The sequence below is a fragment of the Halyomorpha halys genome, unplaced genomic scaffold, assembly GCF_000696795.3.
Source record: "Halyomorpha halys isolate HHAL.00 unplaced genomic scaffold, Hhal_1.1 Scaffold896.1, whole genome shotgun sequence".
In the NCBI taxonomy this organism is placed as follows: domain Eukaryota; kingdom Metazoa; phylum Arthropoda; class Insecta; order Hemiptera; family Pentatomidae; genus Halyomorpha; species Halyomorpha halys.
In genome coordinates, this window is record NW_027112585.1 from 80,918 (window position 1) to 96,840 (window position 15,923).

The 15,923-nt window shown below is 29.4% G+C and overlaps 1 protein-coding gene across 2 annotated transcripts in view; it reads left to right on the forward strand.

Moving 5' to 3' along the window:
• sbm (sobremesa) overlaps positions 1 to 15,923 on the forward strand; it is a 21,280-nt gene that overhangs the window by 1,859 nt on the left and 3,498 nt on the right. The window contains exons 2-10 of one of the 2 annotated variants that reach the window (XM_067050377.1): positions 4,689 to 4,801; positions 9,112 to 9,276; positions 9,806 to 9,907; positions 9,990 to 10,232; positions 11,337 to 11,462; positions 11,544 to 11,688; positions 12,480 to 12,603; positions 14,403 to 14,506; positions 14,655 to 14,751. In XM_067050377.1, the coding sequence (XP_066906478.1) occupies positions 9,270 to 9,276; positions 9,806 to 9,907; positions 9,990 to 10,232; positions 11,337 to 11,462; positions 11,544 to 11,688; positions 12,480 to 12,603; positions 14,403 to 14,506; positions 14,655 to 14,751 (948 nt within the window). In that variant the 5' untranslated portion in view covers positions 4,689 to 4,801; positions 9,112 to 9,269. The remainder of the gene's footprint in view (positions 1 to 4,688; positions 4,802 to 9,111; positions 9,277 to 9,805; positions 9,908 to 9,989; positions 10,233 to 11,336; positions 11,463 to 11,543; positions 11,689 to 12,479; positions 12,604 to 14,402; positions 14,507 to 14,654; positions 14,752 to 15,923) is intronic. The other variant, XM_014430498.3, reaches the window with a different exon arrangement.

Here is a 15,923-nt window from a genome sequence, read left to right on the forward strand (position 1 = left end):
GTTTTTTTTTTTAGGTTTCAAGTGAGTTTATTAACTTAATTAATTACATGATAAACCTTTAAATAAAATTTAAACGAATTAGAAACAGAATTATCTCCATTTAAATTATTATAGCTTTGAAATTAATAAAAGTACGGAATTATCTGGTTCTGAGTAAGAAGTGGGTGGTGGATGATAAAAAGTTATTTTGATTTCACTTGTCTTACTTCTTCTTTTTTTAACGTTGTCTTTTTCTCTAATTATTATTACTGAATTATCAACTCCCATTGTTTAAATAGACCATAATCTTCGCGTATTTAAATCTATTTGGGTTTCCTGATATTTTGAATTTATTCGTTTTTTTTTTAACTGTTAAAATTACTTCAAGTAGTATAATACTTTGGTATAGATAGGTAAAGTAATTTCTTAACGCCCAGTTTGTTGACCCTTTACATTATTTATGACTTAAGTTCTAATTTTAGCTATTCTTACCTCAATAGTCATGTCACATTACAAGGATACCATATTAACTTATTATGTAAGTATACATTGACGTCAATATCAGTATGAGAAAATAAAGCTTTTACTTAATTTCAAGGAAATTCCTTGCCAAAACAACAGGAAAAGAGCTCTATTGTATAAGGTCATAATCATCTAAATATGTAACGAGTTTTTCCTCTGTTAATTATTTCCATATTTGCTTTCACGAGTTCTAGTAGTAAAAACATTTAATAAAATAAATTAATTTGGGGAATGATTTTTAATATTATGAACTTTTTATTCATGCGAAAGACAAATACCTATCATAATGTTATGTTTTAACTCAACGAAATATACAAGTATACTAAAATGTTATTGTCGCAAAACAATTATTCCAACGGAGTGGTACGGCCACACTTTTGCTCCGCCTGGCTTGCGTTGAGAGATATTTTTCACCAATGACTACCTCCACATTTGATGATCATTGCTCATGAGGTACCGTTCACACTATTGCAACGCCCACTACAGAACATGTTGGACCAGGCTCGACGCGAGTGTGGCCGTACCTCGAGCCTCTTAACAGGCCCTTACTGATATTCCAACCATCAATGAAAATATATCCCCTAAGAATGGTTATCAGAAGAGTTGCAACGACTTTTCGACAAATATTAAACATGTTAACAAATGAGCCGTTGAATAAAAAATTGGTGTAAGTCAGTATTGGAATAGTGAAATAAACTTTAGGGGGGAGTTTTATAACATTTTTAGTAAAAAAATAATAAAAATAAGAGAATTTACTGTTAAAACTAGTCTCTGGAGCATATCCAAATATTTGAAGTTAGTGCCCTCAGTAATTTATTAAATAATTATTTTTTTATAATAAGAACAAAATGACTTACACAACTTTTTTTCACAATGGCTCAAATTTTATGCCAGAATATAGATTAATTTAAATTAAGGGATGAATTATAGAGAATTTATATTAAATAAGGTAGCAAATAAAAAACTGGATGTAAGTTCTGAGATTATTTAAATTCAATTTTTGAAAGAAATATATGGAATTCTTCTCCCTCCTCTCCCCCCACTTTACATGAAATTACTTCTCATTCGGCGTATGCAATAAATTTGGATGGTTGTGAATCCATTATAATATTTTTTTAGTTGTATTAATTCGATACAAAAAATACATGGTGGCTTGAGTTAGTGGATTGCACCTCTATTATTTAGAGTAGACATCTGGCACGTAATCAAGTATTTTATTGTTCGAGTTATTTTCTTTCCTTGTGTTATAAATGAGTTTATTAAGCAGAAGAAACTTGATATCAGTTGCATTCTGTCAAAAATTTGGCCATTTATCTTATTTAAAAACGTGAAAGAATTGAATCCAGGTTAGAGTCATTTAAAAAATTATATTCAAAAAGAAATTTGAAATAATCGATACTGTCATAACCATCTTTTCTTGTTTTAAATCGAAGTTCTTAAAAATTGACGTTTAAAAAAAACATAATCCAGGATGAGGTAATATTACTGCTTCTGATTTGAGGAAATATTATCTAACTTGATTTACTCGATAATTTCATCAGATACAAAAATATCTGTTTTGTCTTCTCCTCATTTAAAATATTTTCATTAATAATGTAGTTATGGTTCTATATGTTATCCTAAAGTTTAAAGTGCAGTTATATTGCACTTATTCTATGTAAAGAGGTTTTACTAAGACCTCTAACCAATGCTTTTCGTTGCTATAGATAAAAACAAATGAGAAACTCACGGTTGTTTTCTACTTTGTATTCCGAATATTTCCGAGATAATTTCTAAAGACGCCCGTATGATAAAGAAGAGAGCCACCTGCTCTGTGTGACTCGAATCTCTGGCTGTAGAGGCTCTATTTTAGGAGGAGGGACGGGGACACGCGAGCTACAAATATAGCTGTGCCTACCTCACTTTTATATACTGTGGATCCAGTTGCTAACTTAAAACTTTACTATCACTATTCAGTTTATAATAAAATTTTAAAAAATATTTAGAAGTTTTTATCGTACTTTTTTCGTATTCGTCTCAAAGGTTTAGCCAAATAACTAACCAGAGTTTTTTCTGTGCAGAAAAATAAGTTTTTAAAAAGGTTTTTTTAGAGAAAGTACCATAATATTCCACAACCCTTCCTCCCAAAGCAATTATTTATTTTTTTTGAAATATGAAACCCTCTAGATTGATTCCTATGAAATTGAAATAAAACATAAGTTGAATCATATCTGTACTACAAGATACATAAACAAAATACAAGCTTTAATATCAAGTATGACGGTTGTATACTATTATTAGGAAATTAAACGAACACGGATTTTCTTTTTAATTTAAATTAAACTTTAATTACTGTAAATTGCACATTATTTAAAAAAAAAAAATACAGTTCCTCTTAAAAGTATTTTTATCACATTTTTGTATAGAAAAGGGACGAAAAACGTTTAAATTGTTGCGTTAATTGTTACTTGACGAAATTTAAAAATAAATTGGACTGCTGAATTTCTTTCTCGTGCATTGTTTTGGAACATTTTGTATTTTCTTTCCGAATTAAATTTATTACAATTTGGATTCATTCTAAAGTATCCAGTGTAGATTAAACAATTGGTGAGAAATATTTATTGGATACTAACTGATATCATACAAAATTCACGAATAAATTTTCAAACCTTAAATTCAATTCAGAAAGGTTGCGGAGATGCGCAATACCTTAACCACGAAAAAAAAACTTGGTGTCGGAGAAAATCGTTAAGACTTCCAAAAAGCTCTTATCTACCACCAACTCGATCTACAAAAAAATATCAGTCCTTCAACTTAATTTGGAGGACCTAAAAAAATACTGAAACCAAAAATAAATGAATATGTATTATCACTAATTAAAAATACAAAGTCATCGAATGAAGTATATTAGAATTAGAATTTGCAACTTGCAACCTTATATCTGCAAACTCAATTTTCTCAAAAGTTTTCTAATACGCCACTTTTCCATTGTACTGACCATAGGTTCCCGGGTTTTCATGATTCCACAATGAATCAGGTTGCACACTTCTTTGCCTTTAGAGTGACTGGAGTAAAATAATTTTTGATTGATCAAATCAACGCTACTGTCGACAGCTAGGCCCCTTCTCGCGACATTTTTGGTGTGGGATTCTTTTACTCAAGTGTTTCTATCCTGTACTGTAATGTATATTACAGAGATTAGTAAGTATTGTTATGAAATACGGGAAGTCTTTTTTTGATATTATAAGGAGAGACATACCTATATAGGTTTTGCTTAGGTATGCCTTCATAACATTTAAAGGCTGATTTATAAGGGTCTTTTCCAACCTGGACTAGATCTTCTAGAATAGTCTATCTTTGTTTATTAAGGAAATGCCTTAGACATCACTCAAGTATATCTAGCCTGAAACAATGTGGCATTCTAAGGTAAGGGGATGCAATGGGATCTATTGATGAAGGCGAAGGAATGTTTCAAATCCAAGTATGAGGGTTTCTTCTTCTTATTGCTTGATTTTCAAGTGTGACATGACTGATGTGATAATATTGCGGACCAACTTTATGCAATTGGTTTCTGAGTATGTCTTCTTCAGGGTCTGTCATGCTTCAAATATGAGTCATCGCCTGTTCATGGAGGCAATAATGGACTTCTATGCCCCATGCTTAGTCTAACTAAAAAGAATAGCTTGGCAAAACGTTAGGATTGAACTGCGGCAGCTGTGTAGTTATTATCAAGCAGTCCGTAGACCAAGAGGGCTTATTGCCAGTTATATCAATATTAAGTTCGCCCTTTGAAATAATGTCTGACAGGTGCTTCCAAGGGTTGGTTTTTTCAGTGCATTGAGATCTCAAACTATTGTAGACTTCATGTTTGACACAATATTTTCCCAAATAACTTAAATTAAATAATAACTCTGATCCAAAGCAGTCTATCATCAGCTTTTGTTATTCCATTCCTAAGACAATGTCTTTTGAAAAAAAAATAGGACATATGTAGAAAATAGAAAATGAAAAAGAAATGGTCGGCCATTGTTTTACACCTTTCAAAAGCCCACTAAATACAGAAGAAAAGAAAGCTTTCATACTGCAATTTTAATAAGAATAAATCAGGGAAATAGTTATTAATTGTATGTTATTAATTTTTAGTTTTTAAAATTCCCTTTTTCCATTTTTATGCCAATGCATATTCGAACTGATAAGTTCTTTTCTAGGAAAATACCACAAACTACATGGGTGCTGCGTCTATGAATCAAGCATAGACGATTGCAGACCATAGAGCTGTTGAAAGCAGCTAGCCCATCACCCAAATAAAGTGTCAGTGGAGGTGAGGAAGGTGGTTATTTCTGCTATAACCTAAGTTAAAGTATAACTGATTTAATGATGACATTTAACAGAATCAAAAATTAAATATTCCTTTTTTCCTAATTTGTTTTAGAGTAGTAGAAAAAAATATTCTTCTTTAGTAAAATTACATATTACTAATTTTTAGAACGAATAAGACAGTTTAATTTTTTTTATTATGTATTATGGTATGTATTTTTGTTTCAACTAGTGTAAATTTAATTATATCAAGTCAAGTGCAGGTTTTCTAAAGTTAACTATAACTTGTATCAGTGTAGTTTCCTCAATGTAAGTTAGCTTGTAAAAGTTATTTATTTAAAATTCATCATTTTGAATACTGAAAAGAATGTAGCTAGTTTCTCCATCTCTCAAATAGCTTCATTCTTTTTATTAAGTTTTTCTTGTTACTTTTATCTTTATCTTGTTAAATATTCCATTATTCTTCGGATTCAGTGCTCCAGTTGTCTCAAGCTGATATAAGAAAATATGAAATTAAGAACTCCAATAGCTAGATATCATATTCAATCCAAAAATCATTTAAGATTAATTAAACAACTAAATTGATATAAAAAGATAGGCGTTTTAAAATAGGTGGGCATATAAAATGGCAATAATCCAACTTTCATGGTGGCTAAATAAAATGCTTTATTTGTGAATCATATTTTGCATAGCTTTTAAATACATTTATAAAATATACTAATATAAACATTTCTACCTTCTTAAATCAATTTTTACCATGACAAGAGTAATTTAATTTGTTACTATGCGATCAACTGATAATTAATTTATTATTTGAGGCTTACAGAGTTAAACTGGATTAAGCCTGAAATATTTTTAAAAATTGTTTCTACATATTAATTCTTGTTAATGGTGTATATTTTTGGAGCAAAAGTGAACCAAGTCCCTGCTATCCCTATTTTCAACCAGATATCGACAGTTGTCTTTAACCCTGATAACGTCTTATCAAATTTCAGGGACTGCATCAAGCCAGCTTTTAATTTTTAAATGATAACCTATATCTAAATTAGCCTTCATGCTGCTACAATAAAAAGGAAATCATCCACCTAATTACATTAGGATTCAATTAGTGTTAATAAACCTCTATCCTGATTATCTCAGAAACTTAATTTATGGACTTAATTCACTTTAGTTCTATATGCTTTATTTACTAGTTTCCATCCTCATTAAAGACAGCATATGAAGTGCTTGGTCATAAAGCATGGCTACTTACCAAATGAAAACTTTTATAATGTTCAAATGTTTAGTAATTACAATATTTTGTCTTCAACTAGGAGACACTTACCATAACTTAATATCAGCATTATTCTCGAAAGAAAATAAATTTCCTAAACATTCACCTACAATTTAAGAAATCAGCCTTAAAAAACCTGACGTTGCCCGAAACATCAGTTTATAAGAAATGTTCATCATATATTCAGATACTATGTTTTATGACCGAACACATCTTATGTTAAATTTCAATGAATTAATAACATAGCTTTATATTCATATACAACAATTTTGCTGTTATTTAAAATTATACTTTTTTTATAATTTGTTTAAGTTTAATATCAAACTTATATAAATTAAAATATGTGAGTTGAAAACTGATAAATTTAACAGCCTATGAAGCATATAAGATGTTGCTTTTAAGTTCAGAATTAATATTTCACCATTATAAATCCCATACAGCAGATTTTTTTGTTGCAAATTAATTCAAAATCAATGCTGCTGAAATATTTCAAGCTTATGCTAATTTTTTGGATATTATAACTGTATTTGTATTCTGTATTGTATTCTGTATGTATTTATACTGTAATTGGATATTATTAGGGCGTATGAAGCAAATTCTGCTTTAGCTGAATCGAATTGTAATTTTTTTAAAGCCTTTAAATAATTTTTATGTATATTTTGCAAAATTATGATTTCTATTAGGTGATTATGGTTAACAAAATATTGAAATTTAATATTAAAGAAGCTCTGTAAAAAAAAAAAAAAAAAAAGAAGAAGTTCTAATATTAAATAATACAATGCTTACTTATTAAAAAATAATTGTAAAATATATTTAAACTGAGATGTACTTGAATAAAAAAAAATTAAAACCACTAATTTTTTTTTTAAACTGCTCTAGGAATATAGTTGAGTGGGCTTCATAAATATTACATATAAATATTAATATATGGATTAATATTATTAAACTAATAATTGTATTATTATTGTTGAAGTTTTTCTTGAAAATTAATCTTACTATTGCATTACAATAAAAAAAAAAGAAAAAGAGTTAATTGTTTTACAAAAAATTCAGCACAATTATTTGATAATGTCAGTACAAATATAATTTGATAATAATTTCTTTAATAAAGTTTTCATACTATCACTTGCATAGCTTGAGCTATTTTGTATTTACAAAACCTATCTGCAACAAAACTCTTCTTGCCTTCTTGTTTGCGGAAGTTTGATATCCGAGCTAAAGTACAGTGTTCATCCTATCCTGATTCAATTAACAACCCTCCCTTTTCTCACTAAATTGTAAACATCATTAATATTTATAAGTAAGGCTTCACAGTCAGTACAGTAAAAGGACATATAATATTATTTATTATTGATTGAAATAATATTTTAGTGTCCCTTAAGCCTAGCCATAGGCTGTTGCAGATTTTCATTTTCTTTTATTTTTTCTAGGTTGATATTTTATGTAGTATAAAAGTAGTTATTACCTGCTTTATACATGAATCAATATATTCAGCAAAGTTGGAAGATTATTGATTGACTGTGTGTAAAGATGAAAGGAATATGGTCCGGGTGCAGTCAAAAAACTCAAATAGTAGAATTATACTATTTTATTGAGCCAACGTTTCGCCCCATGTTTTTTGAGTTTTTTTGACCGCACCCGGACCATATTCCTTTCATTCAGCAAAGTTAATAATGTTAAAGATTTTGAGTATGAAAACTTCAATAACAAGAGTGCAAATAAATCATTTATTAAAAAATGTGGGAAAAACTTCCTGAAAAAATTAAATATAGAAAATCTATTTAAAATTAAAACAATTGAAGACATGAGTGGATGAAATTGTTATTTTGTAAACATATTAATCTGAGAACAATTGAGTTTTATGATTTTGTTATTCCTTGTTTACACTGAAATACTCAATTTTCAACTTCTGAAAACTACCACAGTTTATGGTTTAGAAAAACTAAACACTGTGCTGTGAAGGAAGGAGTGTTTAAAATATTCTTCTGAGCAATAATCCCTTTTTTCCCTAAAATATCACATAACCTTTTCATCTCCTCATGTTTTCATTTTTATCATTATAAAAGTTTATTATGATTTTTTGATCCAAATTTTTTCAACATTATTTTAAAAAATAGATAAATATAAATAGAAATTTATTAAGCTTGACTTAGGTATTTCATTACTATCTTGAAATTTATCTAGGTTAAAAGAGGTTGAATTTTTAATTGTTCATTTTTCATAATTTCTTCAATTTGAATTGATTGACATTGAGGACTAATGCAAAATGTAATTGGTTCTCCTCTTCATCTAGAAAGGGAATTGAGGTATATAGGTTGTAAACCCTTGAATTTAGCTTAATATTTTAGTGTAAGTACGTCAATACACTGCTGCATACTAGGCCTATATAATATTTTCTATATGAAACCTTCATTCATTCTGTACTGATATAATGCTCTGATGCTTAATACATTTACGATTAAAACAAGTTAGTCACGCAAACCTTATGAGAAAGATCATATGGTGTATTATTGAAGTTTATAGAGAAAAATAAAACTAATATATTGATGATCCAAGGGCTAACCATCAAGGGATAGTCATGTCTGATATTAAGCAAAAATATATGTTAGTAGTAGTTTACCAGATAATACCTTCTTTGATTCCATGGATTTTCTAAGTATTGATATAAGGTAGATACTTTTTCTTATTATTTTAATACCATCATGGTATTATTATAATGATTTAATACTATATTACATTGTATTCTAGAAACATTTATCTTCTTCCTCTCAGTTGAAATTACCTTCTACATCTTCTTAGATATATATTCCTTTTCATATTATGAGATACTTACTTCTTTAAATAACTTCTCATTTTTCTTTCTCTTTCATATTTTTAAGCTGTTGTCATATTTTGCTCAAGTAATCATGCTGCGATATTTTCCTTTAAATCTCTGGTCATTATTTCATAGAGGCATGTCAGATCATGGATTGGACTCTATAAGGCAGTATACTTTTTCAGTTCAAAATAAAAGCAGTTAAAATAAAATCTTTTGTTTTTAGGAAACAATGTCACCAAGGATGGAGCAGCAATTGGGAGTGGCGAAGATGAGTCTCGCGGAGGGGACAAGCTGGAGGGGGCCGGCTCAACTCAGGGTGACGCTCTTCACCTCCAGAGACGGGTGGGACTCCTCAGTGGGGTGGCTCTAATTGTTGGCACTATGATTGGTTTGTTGATACCCATGTATTATTATATTATTCGTTAGCGAAACATTCTTTTAAATATACATGCTTGGTAGAAAGATTAAATTTAATTATATATTTGTGTCCCTTATGAATAAATAGCTAACTTGAATTACAAGGGAAATAAACTTAGTATACGACTGGATAATAAAAGTCGATGTTTGCTTTATTAAAGGATGTCTGAAACATTTGTGCTGGATGATACTCATTCCTCATACCTACCAAGTTGTATAAGATAATTCAATTTTGAAAAATTGAATTTTTTATCAGTTATTCAGCTAGACCAGTGGTTCCCAACTGGAGACCCATGGCCCAAAGGGCCGGTAGAGCCTCACCAGTGGACCACAGGAAGGTCTGGCAGCACAAGAAATCAAATTTGAAAATGAGAAGTTTTAGGGAGCCGCTTACTTTTGCGGGTTGGGAACCACTGACTCAAACTATATAATTTTGAATCCTCAATTTGAAGTTAAGGGATGATAATAAACAATGTATTCAATTTTATATTAAACTGTAGGTTCTGGAATATTCGTTTCACCGACTGGCTTACTGGTTAGAACAGGATCAGTTGGAATGAGTTTGATTATTTGGATAGCTTGTGGTCTCCTGTCATTATTAGGTATGTTATCATAGTTCACAAAAATCATCTATTCAGAATTTCTTTTTATAAAATCTTAATTAATACAAACTTTATGTTATAGGAGCACTTGCATATGCGGAACTTGGAACAATGAACACAAGCAGTGGAGCAGAATATGCCTATTTTATGGATGCGTATGGACCACTTCCAGCATTCCTATTTTCATGGGTATCCACACTTGTATTGAAACCTTCACAAATGGCCATAATCTGTTTGAGTTTTGCAAAGTACGCTGTGGAGGCATTTGTCACTGAGTGTGATCCTCCAGTCACTGTTGTGAAACTTGTAGGAGTTTTGGCAATATGTAAGTAATTGAATTTTCCATGTTATGGCTAATTTGTGTATTCTTAATTTTTTTTTTCATTTTTGGAAGTATTATTTGCATTTACTAAAATAAGTTGTATATTTGTTAGTAAATTTTGCAAAGGTTTAAACATCATTTATTCAAGTAATGAATCCTCCCTTTACTATGATTCTATAACTGAGTTTATAGTGTGTAGCTTTGGAAAACATATGGCCACAAAATAAAAGCCTTATTCAGTACGGGAGCCTCTATTAATTTCCTTTCCTAAAAGAATTAATTTTAATTCCTAGGAGTAATGTTAGACATCGGACAAATTTTTACATTTAAGTGTTGAAGACAATGTTAGTGATTCTTTCTTAACTTAACTTTATTTTAACTATTATGTATAAGACCTATCTTCTAAGATCTACATTTTGCTGGGTTTAACTGAATTTTACTGGATTCTTCTAAGAATATCGTGTAGATCACCTTACCAGTAATTGTAATAAACAAATTTCAGGAATTTTCTTAGAGGAAAACTATGTAAGAAAGCTAATTATAGAATAAATTAAAATTGTGTTGAAAATTGAACACAAAACCATTTCTCATTTTTTTTACCAAAACCAAGTAAGTAAAACCATTTTTACTTTTTAAAATAACTCTTGATAAGTATTTTTTTCAAGATTTATCTGTATCAGAACTTTAACTAAATCGTTGATTACTGAAAAAAATGTTCTCTCTTTCTGAACTTCATTAGTGGGCCTTAATTGAAACAACTGATTTTTTAAAATATATTTTCAAAAAAAGTTGCAAGATAGCATACTTTGAGGGAAATTGCAATATATAATATGAACATATTCTAGACATTACAAGCTAACAGAGTATATGTGATGTATTTGCCTATTACAATTCTTTGAAGAGTAATAAATAAATACATATAGCTACAGAAATAGTATTGAATTTATTTCTTATTACTTATGTAATGTATAATCTTGTTAAATAGGAGGTACAATTTTTTTTCTAAGGAGATAAAAAATAATAGCCTACAAATTATTTTTCATGACTTATAAATTAAATTAATTACTTACTATGACAAAAATACATACAATAGTTTTTTTTTTACAGTGATCATCTTATTTATAAATTGCTACAGTGTTAACTTAGCAACAAGTGTTATGAATGTATTTACCGCAGCCAAATTAATAGCAGTTATGGTTGTCGTGGTTGGTGGATTGTACAAATTGATGCAAGGTAATTGTATTTGAACTATTCAAGCTAAATAACACTTCAAATAAATACATATATTTGCTAATATGTTTTTTTTTGTCATAGGAAATACACAAAATCTAGAAAACATGTTTGAAGGAACAACATATTCTATTGGGAATATAGCTACAGCATTTTACACTGGTTTATGGGCCTATGATGGATGGAATAACTTAAATTATGTGACTGAAGAAATTAAAAATCCTTCAAAGTAAGTAATTTTTGTTCCATTTTGTGTAAAAAAAATATAATTAGTTTTAAATTTTCCACATTTTCTTTTTCAAAAATACATATAGCTTAGGTGTTTTGTACAATGTATATCTTGTACAACAATTTGTTTCAGGTGATCATCATTATTGTTGTTGAATTATACCTTCCTACTGTAGTGAATTTACTTTGTATAATAAACTACTAACCAATAACTACAAAATTTACAGACCTACTTCTAACACACAAATGATGTATTAGGTATGACTTTCCAAGCTCTCTAGTGCTCGGTCTACTCACTACATTTGATAGTACATTTAATTTTTTCAAAGTTTATCACATAAAACTCATTTTTAAACGTACAATACAAAAATAACGATTCATTGACCATTTTAGACATCAAATCTACTAAGATACACGTGATGGAAAAAAAAGGTAAATTATTTTTCTACAACACGTTTTAGGAGAGTTATTATTCTCTCCCACAATGCTCACAATACCACATCGTACATGGTGCATTTAAGTACTGTGTTATAGTGGACTGGGCACTGTGGATGAGAAGTCTATTGAAACTGATTCCCCACTGATTCCCTTGAGAGCGATCCAGGCTTTTCCGGTAAGTCATAAAAACTACTTTTTGAGTGTTTCACCTCTTCTGATTAATTTTATTATATAAGTTCCTTCCAATGTTAACCACGTTACACATTTCTTTATTTTATAAATCCACTCCATACTTTCAATGTTGATTACTTTATCAACGATAAATTTCAAAAATTGTTCCTTGTTTTGTTTCAGGAATTTACCAAGATCTATAGTTATTGCTATCCCATTGGTTACCATATGCTATGTTCTAATGAATATTTCTTATCTGGCGGTAATGTCTCCTGTGGAAATGACTGAATCAGAAGCTGTTGCTGTGGTAAGGTCATTTATTAATATATATATAACTTACGATTAAACTGGAAGGATTAATCAAAATAACAAGGGGTTCGTAGTAACACACAGAGTAATCGACACAAGAGTATCTCAACAACTGAACTTTATTAATACAATCATATGGTATCTAAAACATATGGTATTTAAAACACATAGTTTATTAAACTTAATAGCTAATACTATCAGTAGTGGTTCTTATTGTTATACAGCTAACTTTATATATATATATTGTAATGATCAAAAATTTATTTAAATTAAAATGAATGGAATTTTATATTTTTTTAAACTTTAATTCTCATATCTTAAAAGATAGCTTTGGTTCAAATTAAAAACTTTAATATTAAATAGATAATAGAATTTTATTTAAATTTTATAATATAAAAGACTCTAAACTCAGGGCGGGTTTCTAGGCAATCAGAAACAGATACTTTTACTATTAACACTTAATTAAATTAATATCTATTTTACACATGTATTTAAATTTAGGTATAACAAAACTAACCAATTTCACAATCTTCTTTTGATGATTCTTGGTATCTTCTTTTCTATAACGCTATGTCCTACCGTCAAAAATGGCTTCCAGTCCTTCCAAAAAGCTATGTTTCTCTCACAACAATGGCTTCCAATCTTTCCCGCTTTCAGCCGATGGACGTCCTCTCACCAGGCAATCCAAACTCAGAGTCTTTTTCTTCTTGGGTGACTCTTGGTTGTCTTCCTTTTTCAAAATGTCCACCCTTGCTGGACAGAAATTGATGAGGACCTCCTCATGCTGGAAACATCATTTCCCATTCGCGCCCAAACAACGAATGATGCCAAAAACCAAAACCTCCCTCGATGTTACATGTAAACATCAATTGTCGCACAACAGTTAGGAATTTTTGCAAATGATTTACTTACTGAATATTATTCTTTAGCACTATTTCTTGACTTCTATTTTTTCTTAAATTTACTGTATTTTCAATTATGATGGGAAGAGTTATAATAGTTTTTATGATATTTGAATCTGCTCAACATGGCCTTGATTCAAAGGACTTGTTGACTGAAGGATACATACTACCATCTTGGTTTTGTTTTGAATCACAAATTTATTATAGACAATGAAAATTTGGTTAGCTTGCTTTTTGATTTAAAATAACAAATAAACAATACTGAAACAATATACATAAAATAAAAACATAATTAAAATCATTTATCTATAAATATCAACTATTTATTAAAAAAAGAGGATATTACAATATATATATTGCTATCAATAGCTTTTGGGACAGTTAAAGTTGTGAATCATAGCTTAACCCTCAATGTGAAAGATGTGTCTGACAGACCCAGTAACAATTGTTTGTCTACTTTTTATATTGTATCGTACGTTGAATATAATGCACTTATTACTGTACTTATATATTCATTTATATGGAAATGTATGTCAAATTAATGTTGGTCAATAAATTTCAAGAAAATAAATTTGTATATAATATACGTTTAACAACAACAGATTGCTGACTGATAATTTTCCTATAAGCATTAATAAGTAATTTTTTCAATGTTTTTGATCTCACTAACCTCATTAATTAATGGTATGAAGAAACTATTGACTAGAAAAAGTAAATAATCAAATGGTAATATTTTTTTGATGTAATTTAAATATTTAGGAATGATGAAATCATTTTGAACATCAGTTTATAATTTATACTAACACACAAATGTATCATTGGTTCAGTTTCTAAATTTCTATATGTCAAATTTAAGTTTGTTGTTTTAATCATAATTATTATTATTATTTTCTAGACTTTTGGTAACCGCTTACTTGGATTTATGGCTTGGTTGATGCCACTATCCGTAACTATCTCTACGTTTGGCTCTGCCCATGGTACTCTTTTTGCTGCTGGAAGGTAAAGCAATTGTTTGCAAACTTTATATAATTAATCAGTGATAATTAATAAAAATTTTATCTGTATTGAATTATAATTCTCAAAATACTTTCTTTTATTAATCTGCCTGTTTCTCTAATTATGATAAAGTGATTCATATTTTGTGTAGATTGTGTTTTGCTGCAAGTCGAGAAGGCCATCTCTTGAATATACTTTCATATGTGCATATAAGACGAATGACTCCTGCACCAGGACTCATATTTCATGTAAATAATTATTAGTATTTCTAACTTATTAACCTTAGTATGGTATTTATATGACATTAGCAGGTTAAAAATTAAATTTTAAATTGATTTTATACTTTAAAATTGAAATTCAAGAAGATTTGTATTATAATTGAAAATATTTCGGGAAGTTATGTAATAGAATAAAATAAAGAAATGTGTACAAACTATTATGACATGACAATGTCTTATGTAAAAATTATTGAATCGCAGCTATAAAATAGCTATTCTATGTTTAGAGGTCCCATGATCATCTTCTTGATACTTCAGAGGGTTACTGGTACTGGTACTGGTAATGGTGATGGGAACAAGTCCAGGAAGTAGGCCTATTGGTCCTTTTTCCCATCTCCAAGACAAACCAATGGAATGAATTTTTAATTATCTTATTCCTCTATATCGAACCTTTTCGTCTTTCTAATGAAATTCAAAAGGGACTCCCAATCTATAGAGGAAGCCTCATTTCCTTTAATTCTATCAGAGCCTAATAGCCTGTATCTTAATGACGCATACCTACCACAATCTGCTATGTAATGTAAGGTAGTCTCTGGGGCCTGTCCGCATAAGGAGCAGGTTTCATCATGAACTACTCCACATATCTTAAGATGTCTTTTAAGTCTGCAGTGACCTTTCAGGACTCCTATTAATAATAAACTTCAAAGGGTTATTAGGTTGTATAAAAAATTACCAACTAATAGGTTTGTGTGGGTGTATCTATTAAAGAAGGAATATTCTTACTTGGCCAAAATCTGGAAATATTAAATCCTTTGTTAATAATTTTATAGATGAATGTTGGTATTGAAGGAATTTGATTGTTTCATGGAACTCCAAAGCTCAACTTTAATATTTATGTCTGAATAAGCTAGTTAAAAAAATTATTACACAGAGCAAGTAACTCCCACATTAATTGTTGATGTTTGGCAATCACCATTTTGAATTTTCCTATAATGCTTAATTTTGTTTTTATCGTTGAACCATTTCTGCCTACTCAATTACCCTCAAGAGGTTGTATCTATATCTCAGTAATATATATATGTTGCCTAAGGTCCATGGTTTCGAACACTCGGCCACAGTGAGGGGTTTATCTACATCTCATCTAGAACTAATCCTTTTGGAAAAAATCTTCATGAGTCTTTGGAATGAAAATCATATATATA